This window comes from Ammodytes marinus (genome assembly GCF_949987685.1).
Source record: "Ammodytes marinus genome assembly, chromosome: 18".
Classification (NCBI taxonomy): Eukaryota; Metazoa; Chordata; class Actinopteri; order Uranoscopiformes; family Ammodytidae; genus Ammodytes; species Ammodytes marinus.
Genome location: NC_137222.1, coordinates 21,438,474 through 21,459,147, shown reverse-complemented (window position 1 = coordinate 21,459,147; position 20,674 = coordinate 21,438,474). Strand labels below are relative to the sequence as shown.

General features: G+C 43.0%; 1 protein-coding gene across 3 annotated transcripts in view; it reads right to left on the bottom strand.

Moving 5' to 3' along the window:
• Window positions 1-20,674, bottom strand: part of shroom3 (shroom family member 3) — a 60,135-nt gene that overhangs the window by 14,176 nt on the left and 25,285 nt on the right. For all 3 annotated transcript variants that reach the window (XM_080047002.1, XM_080047001.1, XM_080047003.1), the window contains exons 3-17: window positions 15,079-15,204; window positions 11,489-11,710; window positions 10,578-10,900; window positions 9,873-10,119; window positions 9,331-9,380; window positions 8,449-8,902; window positions 7,507-7,755; window positions 6,491-6,944; window positions 6,151-6,284; window positions 5,678-5,830; window positions 4,693-5,111; window positions 4,181-4,408; window positions 3,194-3,386; window positions 2,360-2,681; window positions 2-75 (exon numbers count right to left, since the gene is read on the bottom strand). In XM_080047002.1, coding sequence (XP_079903128.1) covers window positions 2-75; window positions 2,360-2,681; window positions 3,194-3,386; window positions 4,181-4,408; window positions 4,693-5,111; window positions 5,678-5,830; window positions 6,151-6,284; window positions 6,491-6,944; window positions 7,507-7,755; window positions 8,449-8,902; window positions 9,331-9,380; window positions 9,873-10,119; window positions 10,578-10,900; window positions 11,489-11,710; window positions 15,079-15,204 — 3,648 coding nt within the window. The remainder of the gene's footprint in view (window position 1; window positions 76-2,359; window positions 2,682-3,193; window positions 3,387-4,180; window positions 4,409-4,692; window positions 5,112-5,677; window positions 5,831-6,150; window positions 6,285-6,490; window positions 6,945-7,506; window positions 7,756-8,448; window positions 8,903-9,330; window positions 9,381-9,872; window positions 10,120-10,577; window positions 10,901-11,488; window positions 11,711-15,078; window positions 15,205-20,674) is intronic.

Sequence of the window (20,674 nt, the reverse complement as noted above, 5' to 3'; positions counted from 1 at the left end):
CCTGTCTTGAGGCGGAGAGTCGCGTCCTAGTTCAGAGAAGACACCAAACACCCTGGCTTGTCCTGGAGGGTAATCCTGAAACACAAACACACAGCATAGATAAGCTCAGTTCTGTTTTAGATAACGACTCCACCTCTTTTGTTTATATTCTTCTTTTAAAGGCATAATGTTTTCATGCTTTATATAACTTATAACTCATAAAGATGGCATCATCCACGCCTGTCTCAAGTCTTTCCACAAAATCAAGTGATGAGGTGAAGATGTATTTAGTAATTTATTCTATAGTACTTCTTCTTCTTCGTCTTCCAACAGGTGCATTTCCCCAGGACGCCCACTGTATATAAAAACACGTAAGGGTTAGTTTCTCTGTTGGGTGCTACTGCACTATATTGATATAAAATGCTAAAGTTATAAGAAAACATTTTATTCATAAGCGATTTACCAAAGCATACCTATGAATTAAAATAATACATTTTCTACCAAGTCTGTTCTGATATAATACAATGATGACAGTTATCATTAGAGTACTTGAGTGCACCTGAGCCACACCAACAAAATCATCTGGATGCGATAAGGACATAAAAATAGCATTCCTTCAGTGATGGTCTCGTTGGCTTTTACATTTATCATCATCAGAGAAAAAATGTTGACTGTATCATAGAATGTTCCTCTTAGCCTCTTTCATACCACTCTCATGTCTTTGTACTAGCTATTGAATTATAGCCAGCAGACGAGTTTACGTTTTGAGACAAGCTGTGGTCATAATGCTTTAGTGTGTGCAAACAGCGTTATCCTTATCTGAATCTAGGGGTCTTTCTAATCCTTAAATGCCTCTTTAGGGCCTTTGGACTATGTACATAAAGTGTGTTGCAGCTTTGAACAGTGAGCACTGCTGTTTCTTGTCTCACTGACCCATTTCAAAAAAAGAAGTGCAGACAGTGGCATCAGCGATCACATGTCTGCCCACAGATATCATCACACACTGGCCTGAGGTCTGCTTCGTCTACACTGAATCGCTGCACCACCAAACTTTAACTTGTCTGAGATAACATAAAAAAAAAATCAACCTCATTTTGCATTTTGCCCCAACTCCATCAATAACATACTGTTTTACATCAATCGGGTGCATTGAAAGACAACAGAAGAGTTGTTGAGGACATATTACATTCTTTGTCAGCTGCTTAAAGGTGGAGTCAGCCAATCCGGAGAATGCTTGTCAAAATCACTTTTTTTTGTCAAAATCAGTGAATATCTCCTCACAATACATTGATTCCGACAACAAATGTTCTCCACCTTGGCTGACTCCATCCTTAAAATAAATAAAAAAAACTCAATGAAAGCAGGACTGTCACCACCCTGTTGTGAAATAGATTGTGTAACACAAGAAGATAGATTGTGTGTTTGTCCAACTATAGCCGTAATGATGTTTATGTGACACAGGCTGCTACGATCAAGATAAAAAAAAAGATAAATTCATCCTTTACAGCATTCATTTAAAAAGACTGTGTGGATGTGTGTAGTCAGTGCATGATGTATGTATACGTGTGCTGCCCGTGTGTTATCTTTGCTGTCATCCACATCGGACAGCGCCCAGCCACCGTCTACCCCGCTCTCTGGGACAACACAGGAAACCTCTGAGGGATCTGGGTATTTCCTGTGTGACTCAGGGCCAAAATGTCCCTTTCGCGGCACAAAGGTGGTGATGCCAAGAGGAACGTGAATGTAAGATTTATTAGTATTCCATCCAAGTTGTTGACTTATGTTTATCCTCTTGGCACAAAATGGATGACAAAAGAAATATAAATTATAAAGTTGATAAGATAATGATGGCATTTACTTCCTCGCAATTGTTACGATGCCAAAGCAAAAAAAACAAAATAGCTCCTGAGCTTTGTAGTAACACCATTGTGCTTATGAGTCATGCTACATTTATTGTATCTTCCGTTGCGACGATCGCAAGGTACACATTTTGTAATACAGCTTGAATGTTTGTATCAACTGTGAACCCTGGTGCTCTATTCTAAGTTGATTCAATAAAACTATAAAATATAACTTTTACATTTTTCATAAAATGTTATATTGCTTTGATTAATTCTGCTATGATAAATCTACACAACCCATGTTACCACGTAACATAGGATTTATCAACGACTCACATAAACAAACCCATTTTACTGTATTCTGATGTCAATGCATGATTATTATTTATGGAGCTTCACTGAGTGTATGGTACTTTTTCTGAAAGTGCTGTCGGTACTAGCACCTCAAATAGGACTGGGGTGCGTTTGCCCAATCTATTTATGTCATTGTAATACCAACAAAACAAAACTGTGAGCTCCTGGTGTGAGTGCAGTGCTACCTGGTTGATTGTCTCCACCATGGGGGTGGAGAGGGAGCGGTAGTGTTGAGTAGTGGTTGGCCTCTCCTCAGATCTCTCCAGGAGATCTTCAGCAGAGGCAGACTTCCTGCTAGAGCCGGCCCTCTGCAGAGCCCCGTTGAGCTGCGTGGACAGGCCCAGTTTGGGTTGAGGATCCTGGGCTAGCTGCTGCTGCTGCTGGTGGACGACTGCTGGGCCTGGGTCTCTGCTTGAAGACTGACCCTGTCTGAATAGTCCTTCTTCAGGGGTGAGATCCTGGAGGGTGTGGGCCTGGAACTCCGAATGGGGCCCAGATAGAAGAATACTGGGAGAAGACATCAAGAAAGGGATTTATCAAAAAAGTCATTACAACGTTATAATCAACTTCAATTCAAATGTCAAGTTATTGCAATTCATTTGGTGGTTAATGTCTGATTCATATTTCAGGTCAAGTCATCCAAAGGTTATGAAGACATCTTATTCAGATGTTAAGTTTTGTCACGGGATAAGTAGAAACTTTTAAATTATGGTGACAAAAGTCTTTGGCTTCATCTTCTGAGAACCAAGAAAGTTTTGTATACAATTCCACGACAATGGATGTGGTCGAGATGTCTACGTTTTTTTTTTTAAGTTTTTTTTAGATGGATTTATTTTTGTGTGAACATGAGAGATATATCCGGCGGCTAATTTACATCCTTATTAGTCCTTTTGGCAGGTTGGTGTCAAATATACAAATCACAACATATCACAAATACAACCAATCAATAAGAAGTCTGGACCAAGCACGGCTTCAAACGGCAGATTTACATAAAGCGGGGTGGCCAGTTTTGGGTTTACCTTGGTTGTGGGTTTGCCGGCAGCCTGGGAGTGGTCACTCTGCCTGGGTAGAAGAGGTTGGACTGAAGGCTACGCAGGTCAGCTCCTGGATCCCTCTCTCCAGTGGAGAAGCTTCGATCCAGGCCAGAGTCCTGCAGGGAGAGCAGGCTGGAGGCAGACGACAGGCTGAATGTGTCCGACTGACTGGAGGAGACTGGAGAGAAGGAAAGATAGACAGAGGGACATGGTTCATCCATCTACTTTCAGTCTATCATTCAGTACCTTTCATGCACAGTTAAGTCGAACTACGGTTTAGTCGAGCTACGGTTATAGCTAGACTAGACCATTTAATTGGACTACTGTCCTTATCCCAGAATACAAACCAAGGAGTCGAATCAATTTATTGATCAAATTATGTCCAACTCCGCTATGATAGGCGGCGATCCCCTTTCAGGTGCTTTTAGTCATGGACCTATTATGCTTGTTGTTAGTTTTGGACCATTTTCCGGTTGACATATTTCGGCTTGAGTGGCTAATGGTTAACGTATGGCTAATGTTTAGCTAGCAGCTAACTACGTAGTTTAAGAGTGTCTGTAAGCCAGCTGCAAACTGGCCCCATGTTGAGCGGTGGTATGGATGACTTAACAGCTCTGTACATTTGTTATGCTGTACGCGTGCAAGGCTTTCTTCTTTTATTTCCTTTGTTGGTGTTCTTCTGTTAGCATTGAATGCTATTGGGCTTCTGGGTCAAAGCTCGGGGCGGGATACTGTGGAGCATGCTCAGAGCGTGAAGTAGGTCAGTTAAGGTCTGACTGACTGCAGGAATAGCTCGGCTACCAATCACATTATCTTGGTGTGTGTTAACTCGACTTTGAGAAAATTGATTTAGTATGTTGTATTTTGAAAGTCCGGTTTCAGTCGGACTAACGCAATAAATCGACTTTCTCAAGGGGAACTTTCTCGAGTACAATATTTAGTTTCCCTACCATTGATCCTTCATCCACCCACCTGTATGGTTGCTGTTTTCAGGCTGTAGATAAGCACTGCGAGGCCTGGGTCCACCTCTATGTCCTCCGTCGTCTCTTGTCACACTTCTCTTCCTCTCCACATACTCAGCCAGGGCGTCGTGCTGTATCTGCCGTAGGTCAGGCCTGGACGTGGCGCTCTGCCCTGCCGCGCCCCTCACATGACTGGCCACCAGCTCAAACATCTTCCTCCGGTCGGCCACGCTGGTCTCTGGACAGACAAGGGAAATCAGGGTCAAAGCCCATGATTAATACAACAAATATTTGTTTGTCTTAGCATTAAAAATAAATCCCATTTTATTGATGAGCTGTGTTTTAGGTTGGCCTAGGAATTTCCACCAAATTATATCTTTACATGTTTTGCTTTTGTCTCGGATAACTTGCACCATGTCGACTCGCTCTTGCCATATTTTGGTGTTTGTGTGAGCATTTAATAAGTAACCCAAGTAAATTACCACTTTGTCATTGTGACATTCGCAGCATTATCTCATTTACCTCCGCGCCTTAAGGGAGCCGTCTCTGCATCTGAAACCCCAACCTCGTGCATTTTCTCTGGCTCTGAGTAGGAGCGTTTCTTCTGGTCCGCCCCCAGACGCTTGCGGGCGCATATCCGAGCTGGAGGTCCGACCGGCGGCATGCTGGGAAGAGCTGGGGGACTTGGGCCTCGGAGTTCCAGGCTGACCACGTGGCGCTCCTTGGGGGTGTGAGGGGAGAGGATGTGTTGTGGCGACTGCGGCGCGATGACCACGCCCTGCGGTTTGGGCATGGTTTTGGGAGCTTTCTTCTCCAGAGAGTGGTACTTGGCAGAGACGGGTGGAGGCTGAGGGCTGCCGGAGGAGGAGGAGGAGATGGGTCTGAAGGAGGTGGACTGCAGCACCTTAGACTGGGCATCTTTCAAAGAGTCCCTGTAAGATCTGATGAGAGTTACAAAGTTAGAAATCCAATGTCAGGATGTCTCAGAGAGACACAAGAATTCCACGAGCTGAAGGCCTCAAATTGTGGTCTAGTTCTGGAGGGCTGTGAACTGTTCTTTTGCATTCATTTTGCGCTGCCTTAATGTTGTGTTAATTGGTCCGACTCAACAACACTAGCTTACCCAGCTACGACAAAGGAAAATTGGTGGCGACTCAAATTCTACACATCGGTATCGGTATCAGCTGACAAATGTGCAATCGGTTCATCCCTATCTCTGACCTGTTGGAGGACCAACAGGCTGTGGCCCCAGACCATTCTCCTAGCCGTATTTGACAAACAGGCCATCAGGAAAGGTAGACTTATCATATCAGACCCCCACCAATAACCTCAACAATCAGTACCATCAGTTACATTTATGGAGGAGATTTTGAATCCGGACCCTAAAATCCAAACGGCCCAGGTCCACATTTGTACCAGTATGTTGAGTTTGAATGTGCCTGACCACATATGAAGTTCCCTCACACGAATTGCTGGTGGACCCCTGATCGGTTGGGTAGACTCTGACCTGTTGGAGGATGTGTCCTGCATGGAGCCCAGCATCTCCTGGATGTCCTGTCTCCAGGGGAAGTGTTTGCTGCTGCCGTCACTGTCCCGGTATTCGTCCAGCTGGAAGGTGCTGCGGCTCCTCTGGAGGGCTGAACTGGGATCTGCTGGGGTCCTGAACAACAGAGAGAAGTGTAACTCCCTTGTTAACATACCAGCAAATACCAACATATGGCACTCAATTTGACTTAAGCTATTTTGAAAGGGACTTCAGACACAAAATCATCAATCAACATTGCAACACATGACGTACCCAACCGAATATGAAACATGTTTTTGGTGCTTGTTAACAAATTGGAACAAGTCTAAAACATGTATATGAATGAAATGTATCCATGTTGGCAGCAGTTGTGAGAAACAAGGTGACTATCATGTAGACACGTAATAGGATAATATACTGTAGAGAAGAGTGAAACATTCCAGCAACCCTCCTACCTGTATTTCATGTGTTCGTTGCTGCCTCCCAGGTAGCTCATTGTCCTGTGAGCTTGTCTCCCACTGGTGCTCCTCTCCAGCATGCTTCTCAGGTCACTTGCTCCACAGGCGTTGCTCTGGCCCTTCTCGGTCATCTGATTCAAAATTGCGAAAAAACATTAGGCAGTGAAACAGCTTCTCAGGCAAGGAGAAATTTTGGGATTGAGATGTTTGAGATGAAGCAAATCAGGTCAAAATATTGTATTTATAGAAATACATTTATGTATGAAGTTTTGTTTGTTCGAATCTTTAAAAAAAACATGGCGGTCAATGATTTATTTTCACTTTGATTTTGACTCACCTTCAGATGGCAGTTTGCCGTGCTTAAACTGCGCTGCTTTGAGGAACGTTCGCGACGCTCAAAGCGATTGACCTTCTCCAGGACGGAGAGGCTGCGGGCTGGTCCCTGGCTGCCGTCGCCCAAGCTACTGTTGCCGTGGCTACTGTTGCCCTGGCTACTGGCGGAGACCACACTGTCGGTGGGGGTCGGGGATCGCTGCACTTCGGCCAGGGCGATCTCCAGACGGGTTAGCGGGTGTTCTCTGTCTCTGTCCCGCTTTCTGTTGTCCCAGTGGGGGTGCTGCAGAGCTGCAGAGTCGCTGAGGTGTCGATGGGTCGGGTTAGGCTGAGTGGTGGAGGATGGTGCTGAAGACTGGGGCTGAGGGTGAGCAGGTATGTGGGTAGGTGGCACCTGGCCCTGGGCCAGCCTGGGGGAAGTCGCTTCCTCTGAATGAATGATGATCTGGTCTGTTGATCTGAAGGCGAAGGAGTAGGAAATAGGAGGACATGAAATTTAAAGACAGAAATGTGTTATCTGTCAAAAAAAGGTGGTACTGCGATTCTGGAAAAGGCTTGATGCCAAAATAATTTTTTAATAAATCAGTGAATATCTCCTCACGATCCGCTACCTGTCCAAACTGTGTGTTCCCTGAAAAAATCCAGTGTTAATACACAGCATAGGCTCTGTAAACGGGCATGTTGCTAGCTATAGTGAGCCCTTTTGTCTACATACAAGTTTAGAGAACCTATGCTGTGTATTGAAACAAGATTTATTTTCAGTGCACACACAGTAGCTGATTGTGAAGAGATATTCACTGTTTTTGCCAAAAGTAATTTTGACAACAAGCGTTCTCCAGAATCACTGCCTCCACCTTTAAGGTTAGGAGTACTATCCAGGGATGTTTCTTGTGGAGCTTCTGATTGGATCTCAAATAAGCTTTACAAAGTATAAGATACAGAATCTCAAAATGTCATGGCGAAAAAAAAAAAAATGATTTCAACATATAAAGAACAAACAGTCATCCCTCCATAGTGTACCTGCTCCTGTCTGCTCTGGACTGAACAGGTGTAACAGGCTCCCTCCACTCTTGTGAGGATGGCGGCGGCCTGGGTCCAGGGGTTGACTGGATGTGGGAACTATGGAAATCCTGGATCTGTTCCTGGAACAATTGGCCTCTTTGAACATGGGACCCTTGGAGGCTCTGAATGTGAGCTCCCTGGTGGTTTTGGACCCTGTGGGACTCTGTCTGGCTCTCCGATGCCCCTCTGGCAGTTTTCATGCAGGGTCTGTAAGGTTCAAAGTTAGACTCTTCCCGTTGAGGTCTGATCAAAGTAGAAGGCTGGGTAAGCATTGAGAGTCAACACGGACATTTTTACAGTTGCATAGCATACCATGTGTAGCCTGGTGAGACCAGCCTGATCTTGTGTGAGCTTCACATCGTTTTTCTCAAGCAGATCAGTCTGGATTTTCTCTAATCTTTGGGGTGGAGGAGCCCAACAAAAAATGCCCGGCCTAACGTCCCTTATAGTGGGAAGGCAGACCCTGATTGGTTCATGTAGTTGTCAATGTAGCCTCTTGAGACCAGCCATATCTCACAAGCTTATTTGTCGCTGCATGTTGTCAACGTCAAACGACTTCAAGAACCAATCAGGGGCTGTCTACTAACTGATGGAAAGTGGGGAGTTACTGGTTAGATTCAGGACTACATGAACCAATCGGGGGCTGCCTTCCACTAACGGACTTGCTAGGCTCCTCCCCACGGAGATTGGAGAAATGCCAGACGTATATGCGAGAGGTATGCAAATGTTTAAATGTTTAAAAAATAGGCTTCCATAAAATTGTGAATTTAGCCAAATTTCGATAAAAAAAAAGATGACTCTTTGAAACATACTCCTAACAACTACAGCTGCAAACCTTAACAGCCATGTACAACACAGTAGTTGGTCATCCATTGGAATAACAGCATTAAGTAAAATCACCTCTCTGCTTGGTGTGCTTGAGTCCTGGGCTCTGAAGAGGCAGACGACGAAGAAGAAGAGGAATATGCATATGTTGAAGAAGTGTTATTTTGGTATCCATTTTCTGTAGAGGACATCCTTCCGTCCCTCCGCCCCTCTACCACTCCTCTTTCCTCTCTCTGTCGGCTGCTCTCCTTGGCCAGGGTGGGGTAGACTCCGGCGGACCCTGGAGCTGGGCCGGTACTGGGCGTCTGTGCGTAGCGGGGCTCGGGCTGGGGGACAGGGTACATGCCAGTGGGCAGAATGAAGCGGCCTGATGGGGCATTGGGGGGGCCTGCAGGTCCAGTGGAGGGTCCAGTAGGTGAAGGGGGCTGGGAAAAGCCACCGCCCTGCCGGGGCTTTATGGTGGGACTGCTCTCCGGACTCTTCTCTATCACAGTGTGGAGCTGACCCTCAGTGCCGTACGAGCCTTTAGCTGGAACATATTATATCATTTGTAAGAGAAATGCAGAGGATGATGACAGCAGAAACCTTACTCGTTGGATCGACACTTTCTGCATATTCTATTGTCACAGCAGACTTAAAGGTGGAGTCAGCGATTTTTGGAGAACGGTTGTTGTCAAAATCACTTTTTGTCAAAATCAATGAATATATCCTCACAACCTGCTATGTGTTAACAGCCATATTGCTAGCTACCTTTGTTTCTATACCTCTTACAGAGGCTGTGTATTCTTCAGCGCACACACACAGTATGGACAAGTAGCAGATGTTGAGGAGATGTTCACTGAATTTCACAAAAAGTGATTTTGACAACAAGCTTTCTCCAGAATGGCTTACTCCACCTTTAAACGGTATATTTGGATTCTGCCCTTCAAATAAATAAAATATTTGAGATGTATTTACCTGATGCCACAGGGCCACTGGAGTGATGCCAGGAACCTTTCTGCAGCAACCTGAGTAAAATGCATTAGATTACATAAAATAACATTAGTTCAAGGGAGATGTCATTTTATGCAGTAAGTTGTAGTTCACACTTTTGAAACGTAGTCCATCGTTTGTACCTATTGTTTTTAAATCAAATTTCATTGATTTCAAAATTTCTTGAGTTCCATTGTAATATCATAGAATATTTTCATTCATCTTTTACATCAAACATGTATCTAAAACTGTCCTTGTTTAAATGTGACTACCTTATTATTTTAAAATGTAAACAAGAGAACAAATAAATGATGAGGGGCTCAGACATTACTGGCATGTAAACCCATTTATATGACAACACTTTCTAGAGAAGAGCTCTAGCTTAATATCTGCTTGTCTTTAAATGTAAAACAAGTAAACACATGCTATACTGAACATTGGGAATACTGTGTGCTTGTAATTGTAATTAATCCATACAATTAAATTCATTATTATTCTGACATCAGTGTGTTTGGATGAGAATATACCTCAGTGAGCGTGGCTGCTCCAGACTGGACCAGGAGTTTGGTCTCTCGTGGTGTCTGATGGCTGCGTAGCTGTCACTGCGCCTGGGCGGAGCTGGCGCCCCCTTCAGACTCTCGTATGAACTGCTGCTGGCTGTTGGACCCAATATGGGACCCACACTGTGTCTGTTTGAGGCCGGTACCCCACCATTGCTGCTGCCGCTACTGCTACCACTGCTGCTGCCACGGTAACAGACCACACCCACTGAACCTGGAACCAATAGTACAAAGATACCACAATGATATCATCACATCAAATTTACATTACCCAGTGGTGGGACAGTAACAAAGTAAATTTACTCGAGTAGCGAACTTAAGTATATATTTTGAGGATTTAAGGACTTAAGTATCTGCTTTTTTGGAAACTGCTCTAACTGACTCAACTACATTTCAAAGGAAGCTTCCTAGACCTTTGGAACACGAGTCCTATTGTATGTTAATCCTTTGCCTATATCTAGCAAAATGTACACTTTATACTTTTGAATACCGGTAATCATTGTATTTTTTTAAAAGAAAATACTCTGGTACTTTAAATCGAGTACAAATTTCACTAGGCAACTTTCAATTGTAGTTGAATAGTATTTGACCAGGAGTGTCTATACTTTGACTTAAGTCTTTGTCCAACACTGACATGCCCCAACATATAACTATTCCTGAGAGAAACCGTACCCTGCATATCTCGGCTCATCCCGGCCCTCGACCCTTCCCTGCTTCTGGGATCGGTGTGGCGTAGCAACGCGGCAGAAGTGGAGCTCAGCTCGTGCTCTTGAGATCCCTGATGGTTATCGTAAACCGTCCGGACGTAACGTATGTCGGCCTGTTGCATCTCTCCACTCCCTCCTCCCCTCTGAGGGACGGTCTCCAGCGAATAGGAGCGCTCTGGGCTGAAGGAGGGGTTGGAGGCAAGGTATTCTGGGATACTGGAGCTGGTGGAGAAGGATGAGTAGGCGGAGTCCCGTTTGCTGTGGAGGTGGTCGATGCTGTTGGATGACCTGAAACACGACAAGAGATTTAGTCTGAGACATCGGGACATTTTACCTTATTACATTTCTATTCAGGGCTTGTACGAGCCCAACATGTAACGATAATGGTCTATGAAGTAACAAAAGGCTGAGCATATAAACTAATAATAAATGAGAAAAATATTTTGCTCGCTCCCGGACGAGCCCCCAATTTCATACAACCCAACTCAAGGGAATTAGACAATAAATGACCTTGTCATGAACTTGTAATTTATTTAACAAAAGGCAAATAAAGTAATGTGATGTGTATATCAGTAACATCAGTAATGTGTGCTGTGAGTGGATGAATTATTTTAATAGTATTAAATAAGGCTCCTTTGATCCTACCATTCGGGGTTAGGTCGGTGAAAGTGGGTGACACTCTTTAGGTTTAACTAGTGCTATAGCATGCAAGACCAAGGACAGAGCTAAAACTGGCTACTCCACTATACTAATGGGCCATCGGAATTATGGGTAGTCCCCCATTAGACATATCCCGAACCATTCTCTGTACTTTTTTAAACTTTCAGACAGTAACAACTGAGGTGTTTGTATATTTGTTTGTTTGTTGGTATGAACCTGGCAGAGGACAGCTGGTGGCAGGAGGAGTAGGCGGGGTGGGGTCCTCCGTGGGTGTGGTGGCCCAGTGGATGGTGGTGGTGCTGGGCTCCAGGGTGGAGGTGGGAGGACTGAGGAGGGTCCAGGCTCTCCATGCTGCCCCTGGAGCTGTACTGATCCGGGCTCTTCCTCAGGTAGCTGCTGCCAGCGTCAAAGCCGCCGGACAGGTCAGTGTTGGAGGCGCTGAGAGATCGAGACAGAGGATTTAAATTGTTACCTAAGAGAGTCAGATACATGTTTTGGTAATGGACGTGCGGCCAAATCATCATACACAGTGGATATTTTAAAAATGATAGTAATTCTGCTGCCTGTTTTATGGAGTGTAACTATGCACAATCATAGAATGACAAGGCTTTGAGTTGAGTTGGAGTCAGCGATTCTGGAGAATGCTTGATGTCAAAATCAAATTTATTTGTCAAAAGCAGTGATATCTCCCCACGGTCCGCAGATCTGTCTGATCCTGAGGAGATATTCCACTGATTTTGACGTAAAAAGTGATCTCGCGGAAATGCTGCAGTTTTCACATTGATGTGAATTTTCCAGAACCTTTTGAGTAACCATGTTTACGCCTGAAAGTTTTTTTTTATTTGTTAGAACTGTTGCTTTGTAAGTTGCAGTGAATCGGCTGTTACCTCACTCTAGAAAACCGTCTGGAATGTAAATGTGTGTGCGTGTGCGCCTACGTCACAGTTTGACCCACCAAGTCTTTCAAGCGAACACAATGCAATTAACTGCTCTGGAAAAGGGGACAGCCTGAGTATGTCTGCATTTCTCTCTTTCTGTGTCAGTAACTCATCTCAGTCAAACTTTTGTGCCGTCCTTTCTCTCTTTCTGCCGGCTGTTCTCTCAACTTCTGTTTTTACATTCTCTCTTCAACTCCTTTGGTTTCTTAATTTCTTAATTCCAGATAATATTAAAGCAGAGCTGCAGAAATGTTATCACAAATGGTTTATTGAGATCCCCACTTTACTAACAGGTCATGACAAAACTGTGTGTGTGTGTGTGGGTGGGGAGCAGGGGGGAGGGTTGCCATAGGAGACCCAAAGGTAAGGGGGAAGGGTAAAAGGAATGCCCACGTCAATGCCCTGTCCATCCTAATAGACACATGTACACCCACACACCCACACACAAAGACACAGTGATGTAACTTCCTCTGATGACGTATTCACATACGAAACAACAAGCACAGCATTAAACGAGGCAATTAGCAATTGAAAGTTATATTGTGACTTTTTTTTTATAATGTCTGCAGCAATATCAAATCTGTTTGGTCTGAGGTCTGAATCCTAAAACAATGTTAACACACATGTGCGGCCCTTAGGCACTTTGGTTTGACTCAACGTCATTGGTAATGAGGGTCTCTCGAGTATAAATAAAGGTTGAATGAATATGAATATAGTACGAAAACGTTTAACCAAACATAATTGGAATTTTAATATTTTAACCAAGTAAGTAGCGCCTTTAAAGGACATTTTGGCTGGCAAAGTCCTAATTTTTACCCAAAAATTGTATCCCCTTGAAAACAAAGACTTCAATATCCCAATATAATAATTTTTTTCCCTAACTTTCCAAAGGTTCCACACTAAAAACATTTCTAAAATGGCCATCACTGTCAAAGAAACTATAACTGGTCCTCACAAAGATAGATATCATGTCAGGGTTGCAGGTTTACTTTACAATGGGGCCACCAATACTGAACATTTTTTAAAATCAGTAATCAATAATCATAATTTCAATCATCTAATATATTTCAATGTGTATTATAAATGACCATGCAGGGTCCAATATTGTAATGGAATTCATTATGCTAAAAATGGGGAAACCACATTCTGACACTTCAGAATCCACACACACTGTGCTGCTGACAGACAGACAGTCAAAGGTCAGGTCATTAAACTGACAGATCTCTTTCACCTGAAGACATTTCTGCCTTAAAGAGAGTCACGCAAACACAGTGAGTGTTCAGTGAAAGCCGTAATTAACTGTAACTGTAGGCTGTAAACGAATCGCCTGCCATCAGTTTCTCTGAGATTATTACCTTGTGCGGTGCATGATTGTGTGTTTTTATTGGTGAGTGAATGTGGTGTCTGTGTGTGTGGTGTGGTGTGGTGTGGTGTGGTGTGGTGTGGTGTGTGTGTGTCTGTCCATTAACAACACATCAATCATAATGGAAACTTTACTGCAAGTCTAGGAAAACCACAACTGCAGAGTTCAATTCATATGATCTTGACCTGTGATCTCAAAGCAGGACATGATAAATGTCTAGAGTGAAGACTAGGTGTGAGTTATTTGGAGATAAGATAAGAAGCAAGACATTAAATGTTTCTCTGAAAACATGAACTTTGACCCTGTAAGCGCCTGACTGATAGTGACACAGTAAACTACAAAATCCAGGCAAAACCTATCTTCAGACAATGAAGGAAGACTGCACTGGGCAAGGGTTGATAACCAGTTTCAAAGTATGCCACGGATTTGAAAAAAGTCCACACACACACACACACACACACACACACACACACACACACACACACACACACACACACACACACACACACACACACACACACACACATACACACACACACACACACATACGATATTAACATACAAGTTTATTAATGTTCAGAATATTTCTACATTATAACGTTTACAAAAACCGTGGTATTCTTGCTTAAGGTTAACATTCAGAGTATCATGCGAGCTGGTGCCTAGACTGCACAGACAAGTTGTCAAGATACATAGTGATGTCATAAAAGAGATGATTGGGTTTTATTGTCTTGTGTTATTACGCTTATGACAACAAGCGGCTGTCCACTGGTGCTACATGGAAGGAGTCAGGTTACACAGTAGACTACATGACTGCAAATCGCCAGCTCCTCCAGGCCAGCCAAGAATGCATAATGAGATGCAAATAAAATCCAGAGGTCCATGCAACAAAACAACAAAACTACATGGCAGAACTTACCATGGCAATAGGCACATGCAGAGGCGGACATACCATTAGGCAAAGGAAGCCAATTGCCCTGGGCCCTGAGCTACTTTATGTGGGCCACATTAACAAGTCTTTTATAGCTAGATAGAACAGATCTTGTGGTACTACAGATAACACAGTAGATATTAAGAAGCCAATGATGGAGGTACAAAAATAATACACAAATCATAATTGTGTACTGTATTTTGATTCTTTGGCAAAAAAATTTTTTGGAACTTAGATCCCAATAATTAATAAATGTAATTAGATTTTACAGAAAATAAGTTATACAAGTATGTCTTTCTTACATAGATAAAGATTGAAAAGGGGGGGAACAAGGGATGAGGAGGGCCCCATGATTGTGTACACCTTAGACCCAAAAATTATTAAATCCGCCCCTGGACACATGAAAACATGGCTTATGTAGCATTTTCTTATGAACATTATATCATTCTGGTAGCAACATGCTAGCTACACAGATGCAAAATGCCAGGCGAAAAATGTATCCAAAGAATATTAATGGTGGGAGAGACCAAGAGCCTGGGATAAGTGATGGATATAACTGTTTTTGAACACTGACCTGGCGTGGTAGCTGTGGTGCCAGCCACTGCTCACTGTGTCCATGCCTCTCTGGTTGGACTCCTGCTGACCTTCACCCAGCTTCGTAGAATGCCACGAGTGAGGCCGAGACGACGCCTCATTGCGTCTGTGAAGGGGAAAAGACATCAAAGACAGATTCAGTGTATGTGCAGTATGTGATTTGTGCTTGTAGTTCGTCAACACACTTCCGAATCAGAATGGCTTTTATTGCCAAGTACGTTCCATCCCACATACAAGGAACTTGCAGTGGTCAGACCGTGAACATAGAATTAACATAATCCCAGAGAATATAAGTAAAAGGAATCTTAAAGAATATAAATAGAATATATACAAATAACTATTACAAGATAGAAATATGTGCAATTATCTATTTTAAAAGAGGAGCTGTACCATTGTGGAGCGTACTAAACAAGATCAAAAGTGAGCATGAAATACAAATTGAGGCATACTGTATTTGGATCTTTGATGTGAAAGTTACGGGAAGTACATCATTTGATTGAAGATATTTAGTGAAGGCAAAGCATACCACATACACCTACAGTGTAGTAGAGGCTGTGAGAAAATACTCAGACCTCAATGTGGAGAGTTACAACTTAGGAAAATGGTGTTTTTTTGGCTGTGTGTCTCTTTTTCTAACATAGCATATGTTTAGTTGGGTTTTTTATGTTATGAGGTGCAGTCCCATGAAGCCCCCCTTCACTACTTCCCTTAGTGAATCAAACAGACACCCTAAACTGCTGCAGGAAATTCACCACCGCAATAGAGTTTGTTATCAGAGCTGGAACCAGACAACGGATCATTCCAATACTAAATAATCCTGCTGCCTATCCCTCCCACGGTAACACTATACACTACAGGCACACGCACAGCTGTGCGCTCTCATTCCACAGAGGTGTGACTCAACTTCTGGAGAACTCTGCCGCTCCCTTCCCTTCCAGGGGGAAATAAAAACGATGAAATAGTTGAAACTCCAAACTTTGATAGTATTTTTTTTTCTGACTTGTAAACTTGGCGCTGTTGAAATCTACTGTAAGCAACAAAATAGTACGATGGACTATGATGGTTAATTACATTTATCACATGAATATGCAAGACCATTATTTCCAGTTTGTCATGTTTTATAACATGATCATACTTAATTTAGAAGCCTCTCTGTCTTCTCATCTGCATCCATTTTGACTTGTTGCAGATGTTTGCTCCAATTGCAATGCAATGGCATACTCACCACTCTGGGTCTCACTCTTCATACACTTTTTGACATTCCCTTCTACTTTGCTGTTAATTTGTTTAAAGCTATAGTGTGTAACTTCTTCCCCCCCCCCCTCGCCCCCCCATGAGGAATTTTGAGTATTTACAACAACACTGTTGGAGCATCTACATGAGGTGAAACCAGATTGTAAACGTTGCCGTATTGAGAAATACAGAGAGAGTTTATGGAGCTCATAGGCGTAATCAACTTGGCAATGGCTTGAATGTAACGGAAATTCATTTATATGATAAGGTTACGCACTGTAGCTTTAATGTTAAGAGACTGTCACTGAAACTCAATGCTTCCCTCGGGAATGTTCACAATAAAAGCCTTCAAGTGGCTCACACAACTCATGATCCCTAAGCAGAGTAAAAGTGATTATAGATAAAAAGGTGAAGGCAGACACATGTATGGAACAATTGAAAGTGAGAGCAGATGATTATGCCAGGCCTCTGTAACAGGCCTGGAGTTCTGTTGTGCGGGTTGGTTTCTCTTTCTCTCCGTTGTGTTTTTTTTTTCATCTGATGCTGATGACACTAATCCTTATAATGTGTCCTTGTTTGTAGTTCTAGTCATTACGACATCCCTGTCATTATTTCTTGAACGCGTTTTACCAAACCCAGTTGTGATAACGGAGAGGTCGGAGGGCAATGGCGGTTACAAATAATCTTCCCCTCGTCGTCATATTTGAAATGTTCTGCCGCTGTGTATTTATCCGCACACATAAACAGGAAAAGATGGTATCGGAGTTAAGTAGGAGACAGGAGACATGAAAGCCCGCATGTCTCTGAACCACAGGAGCCCGGGTAATGACAGGACATGACTGGAATACCTCAACGCGTTATCATCATCGCCGTTATACTTGTACAGATATTCACCCTCTCCATTAGCCCATGGGGGGAGGGAGAAGGGGGGGTCTGGCTTGAGTGCATGGCAGGTTTGAGTTTCCAATCCAAGTCTGATTATAAATACTCAAACTAAACCACATTAAGGCAGACTGGTCACACAAAGACATGAAAAGAGAAACATGTCTTCAGTAGACTCTGCATTCACATTAACACAGTATGTATCAAGGTAATATCAAGCCACCAAAGCTATGTACGAGTGCCACTGCAATTTCAGGGATTCAATGATCATAAGTAAGCCAGGGCAGTGCAGGGACACAAAGTCCTGCACCAAACAGAAAATGTCATGTCCAAATCATCAATGTCCTATTATAACTCATTAATATCATATCAAAGTTATACATTTTAATAATGCGGTTTGAAGTACTGAGAACAAAAATCTCCCCATTCACAACAGATACATTACTGCCACATTGAAAACATGTATATAATATAATTTTTTGATTCTCAGTTACTAGTCAGTTAAAAATGATCCTCTCTTCTCTGATGGTTTTTCTTAAGCTTTCTGTTATTAGTAACCACAGTATCGGGTTCAAAATTTAGGGTTGTGCTTTTGAGTCTAAAAAAATTGGGACAAGAGTGAGTGACATTCCTCCAGCCAACAATCAACACATTCAGTTTGATCGTCAAGGATGATCTTGGCTTGAGACATGAAGCATCTCAAACTGTGTCCTTTGCTAAGAAGAAATACTAAACTGTTTCATCCTAGTCAATCACCTGTAAAGGTTCCAGTTTCAATTGCAAACGCACAAAGTTAGTTTCTTCGTATGTAACCTATAATACTGGCTAGACAGTCACGTCAACTCCTTTACTTCGGTTGACTGTCAAGGAAAATCTTTAATCAAATAGCCACAGGTCTCTTTTTTTACAGAATTCATTAGACCTCTTCTCCTCAACGTCTCCCAATCTTCTGACTGAATAAACCAAACATGTGAGCAGTTTTTACCTGGAGGTGAACCTGAGGACTTTGGAGATGAGGCCAGTCGCCAGGCCGTTGACGCTGGACTGCGACGGCGCCCGACACAGGGCCCCGTCGGACCGGCCCAGCTGTGCCTTCTTCTGCTTCTTCCTGAGCTTTCTGCGGTAGAACACCTCCAGAAGCTCCATGGCCTCGATTCAAAGTCCACTTTATTCTAGTTTCTACTCTCCTTCTTTCTTCTTAGCTTCACACTTCTTTTCTCAACGTGTTATCCTTCTTTTATACAGTCCCAGAAAGTTCCATCTCCACACCTTTTACTCTTCACTCATTCGAGCTGGTTGTTTGTTTTGTGTCCTTCTACGAAGCTCCAAGAAAACCTATTTTCTGCTTTCAACTGGACTCAACTATCTACATCTACCCACCAGATGTACAAGGGTACTTCCAAGAATACTAGTTCCAGTATTGGAACTTGTACCTCCTACCTAAGAAAACAAACACAAACTAACCCCCAGTTCTGAGTCAATGTATCTCTAACGCTAACACTCCACTTCTTCTGCTGTCTCCTTAAGTACAAAGAACCAACCCAATCCGACACTTCCACGATATTCCCGAATAGTCCACGTTCATCTACTCTATAAAATAACACTACCAATCGTGTCTCTTCCACCCTCTGATGTGTCCCTTCCGCACTGTGTTGGTCCACGGCCCCGAGCTTGTTAACCAAATGAAGCAATTAAGCGTCATTAGGCTGCTGTGCGATAAAGGCGTAAAGTAAACATCCTTGGCCGGCTTGGTTTGGATAGCAGCCGTTGATGTGGTGTTTGGTTTGAGCGAGAGACACTGATAGTCTGAGGACTGGGAGGAAGAGAGAGAGAGAGAGAGAGGGGGGGGGAGAGAGTGGGAGGATAATGGGAGAGAAAGAGAAGCAAGAAAGGGAGGGAAGATGGAGGGAGATAAAGAGTCACTAAGGAAGATACAGAGGAATGAAGCCCCTCCAATACTGATAGAGAAATGGTGGAAAGGAACGGAATCGTGAGGGATCATGGAAGGGAGGATAAAAAGACAGAAGGATGTGGGAGAGGGAACTGAATATGACCAGAGAATATGATCAAAACTAAAAAATAAAGCACATTATTGGACCTTAAGCAGTAGAATGGCCTGTCACTGGAGCAGTATCCACAAAGGTGTAGCTGTTAACCTTTTAACTTGGATACTTATTTGTACCCTCGTCCTTCATGTCCATAAAATCTACTTACAGACCCTTTATTTATTTTATAATTTTTCTTTTTAACGCTTCCTAACCACAGCCTACACGTTAAAATCAACCTTAAATAAATAAGGAAACCGTAAAACCTTCAAATCCAAACCAAATTGGGTACCAACACACACTGTCTCTTGATATTGTACCTTGACATTTAGAAGTAACGGTACATATACAGTATGCATCTTTCACTGCTTGCAAACCCATATGTACCTTTATGGCCCTCAAAAGGGTACATATAAGTATAAGTACGCCTTGAGGTCCAATAATTATAAGGGGTACATTAATATAGATTACACCGTGGGGGACATAATGGACTTACTGTACCCTTACTTCCGACAGTGGATGAGGAGGGGGAGCAAGGAGGAAGTGGGGGGGGGGGGGGGCAGACAAAGAAGGGCAGAGAGTTGCTGAAAACAGTGGATCATTGAGTTCATGGCAGGAGAAATGGATTCTGAAGCCGAGGGGAGAAAGACATCTTATGATGCAGCATGTGGTGCTATGGTGAACAAGGAACTGACTATTATTGACTGTCATTATCACTGTTACAAGGTCTGGATGTCTAAGGTTAGGAACCACTGATCCCTTCGGGGCAGGTAACTTGAATGCAATGTAAGACCTTACTTTACTGGAAAACTAAATAAATAACTAAATAGCCATGGAGATATTTGAATGACTTTGGTTGTCCCCCAACTTTTCCTCCAACACCACCATCAGGTTGACATTTTTAGTTAATGAAATTGACCACGATTAGATGGACTGACATTTTCAAAGAAATCTGAGGTCCATGAAAAATAAATATTTATGATTATGGTAATCCCATAAACCTCTCCTGTAGCCCCTACGTTTGGGTCTTAACTTAAATTTCATCCAATTCTGTGGTTTATGACTCGGTAACTGTGGAACCGGCAAAGCAATCCCTGTCAATTATTCATTACATCTCCATTTGAAGGTGCCTTTCAAAAACCCCAAATTAGTTTTAACTGATATAGAAAAAGTAAATGAGTCAAGCAGTGAGTATACAGTTCAGCGGTATCAACGGTTAGCTTAGCCAACAAAAACAGCCTATATCTGAATGCAGGAATTGATTGTGCCCTAGAGATCAATGCATGTTCCTACCCTCCGTACCCCCACACATGTGGTTTCACTTATTTTCCCTAGGTTCACCTGTGTGTGGGCATGCATGAAGTGATCATGCGAGCCCCTCAGGCACTCCCCAACCATTTGAACCTCTTCAGGGAC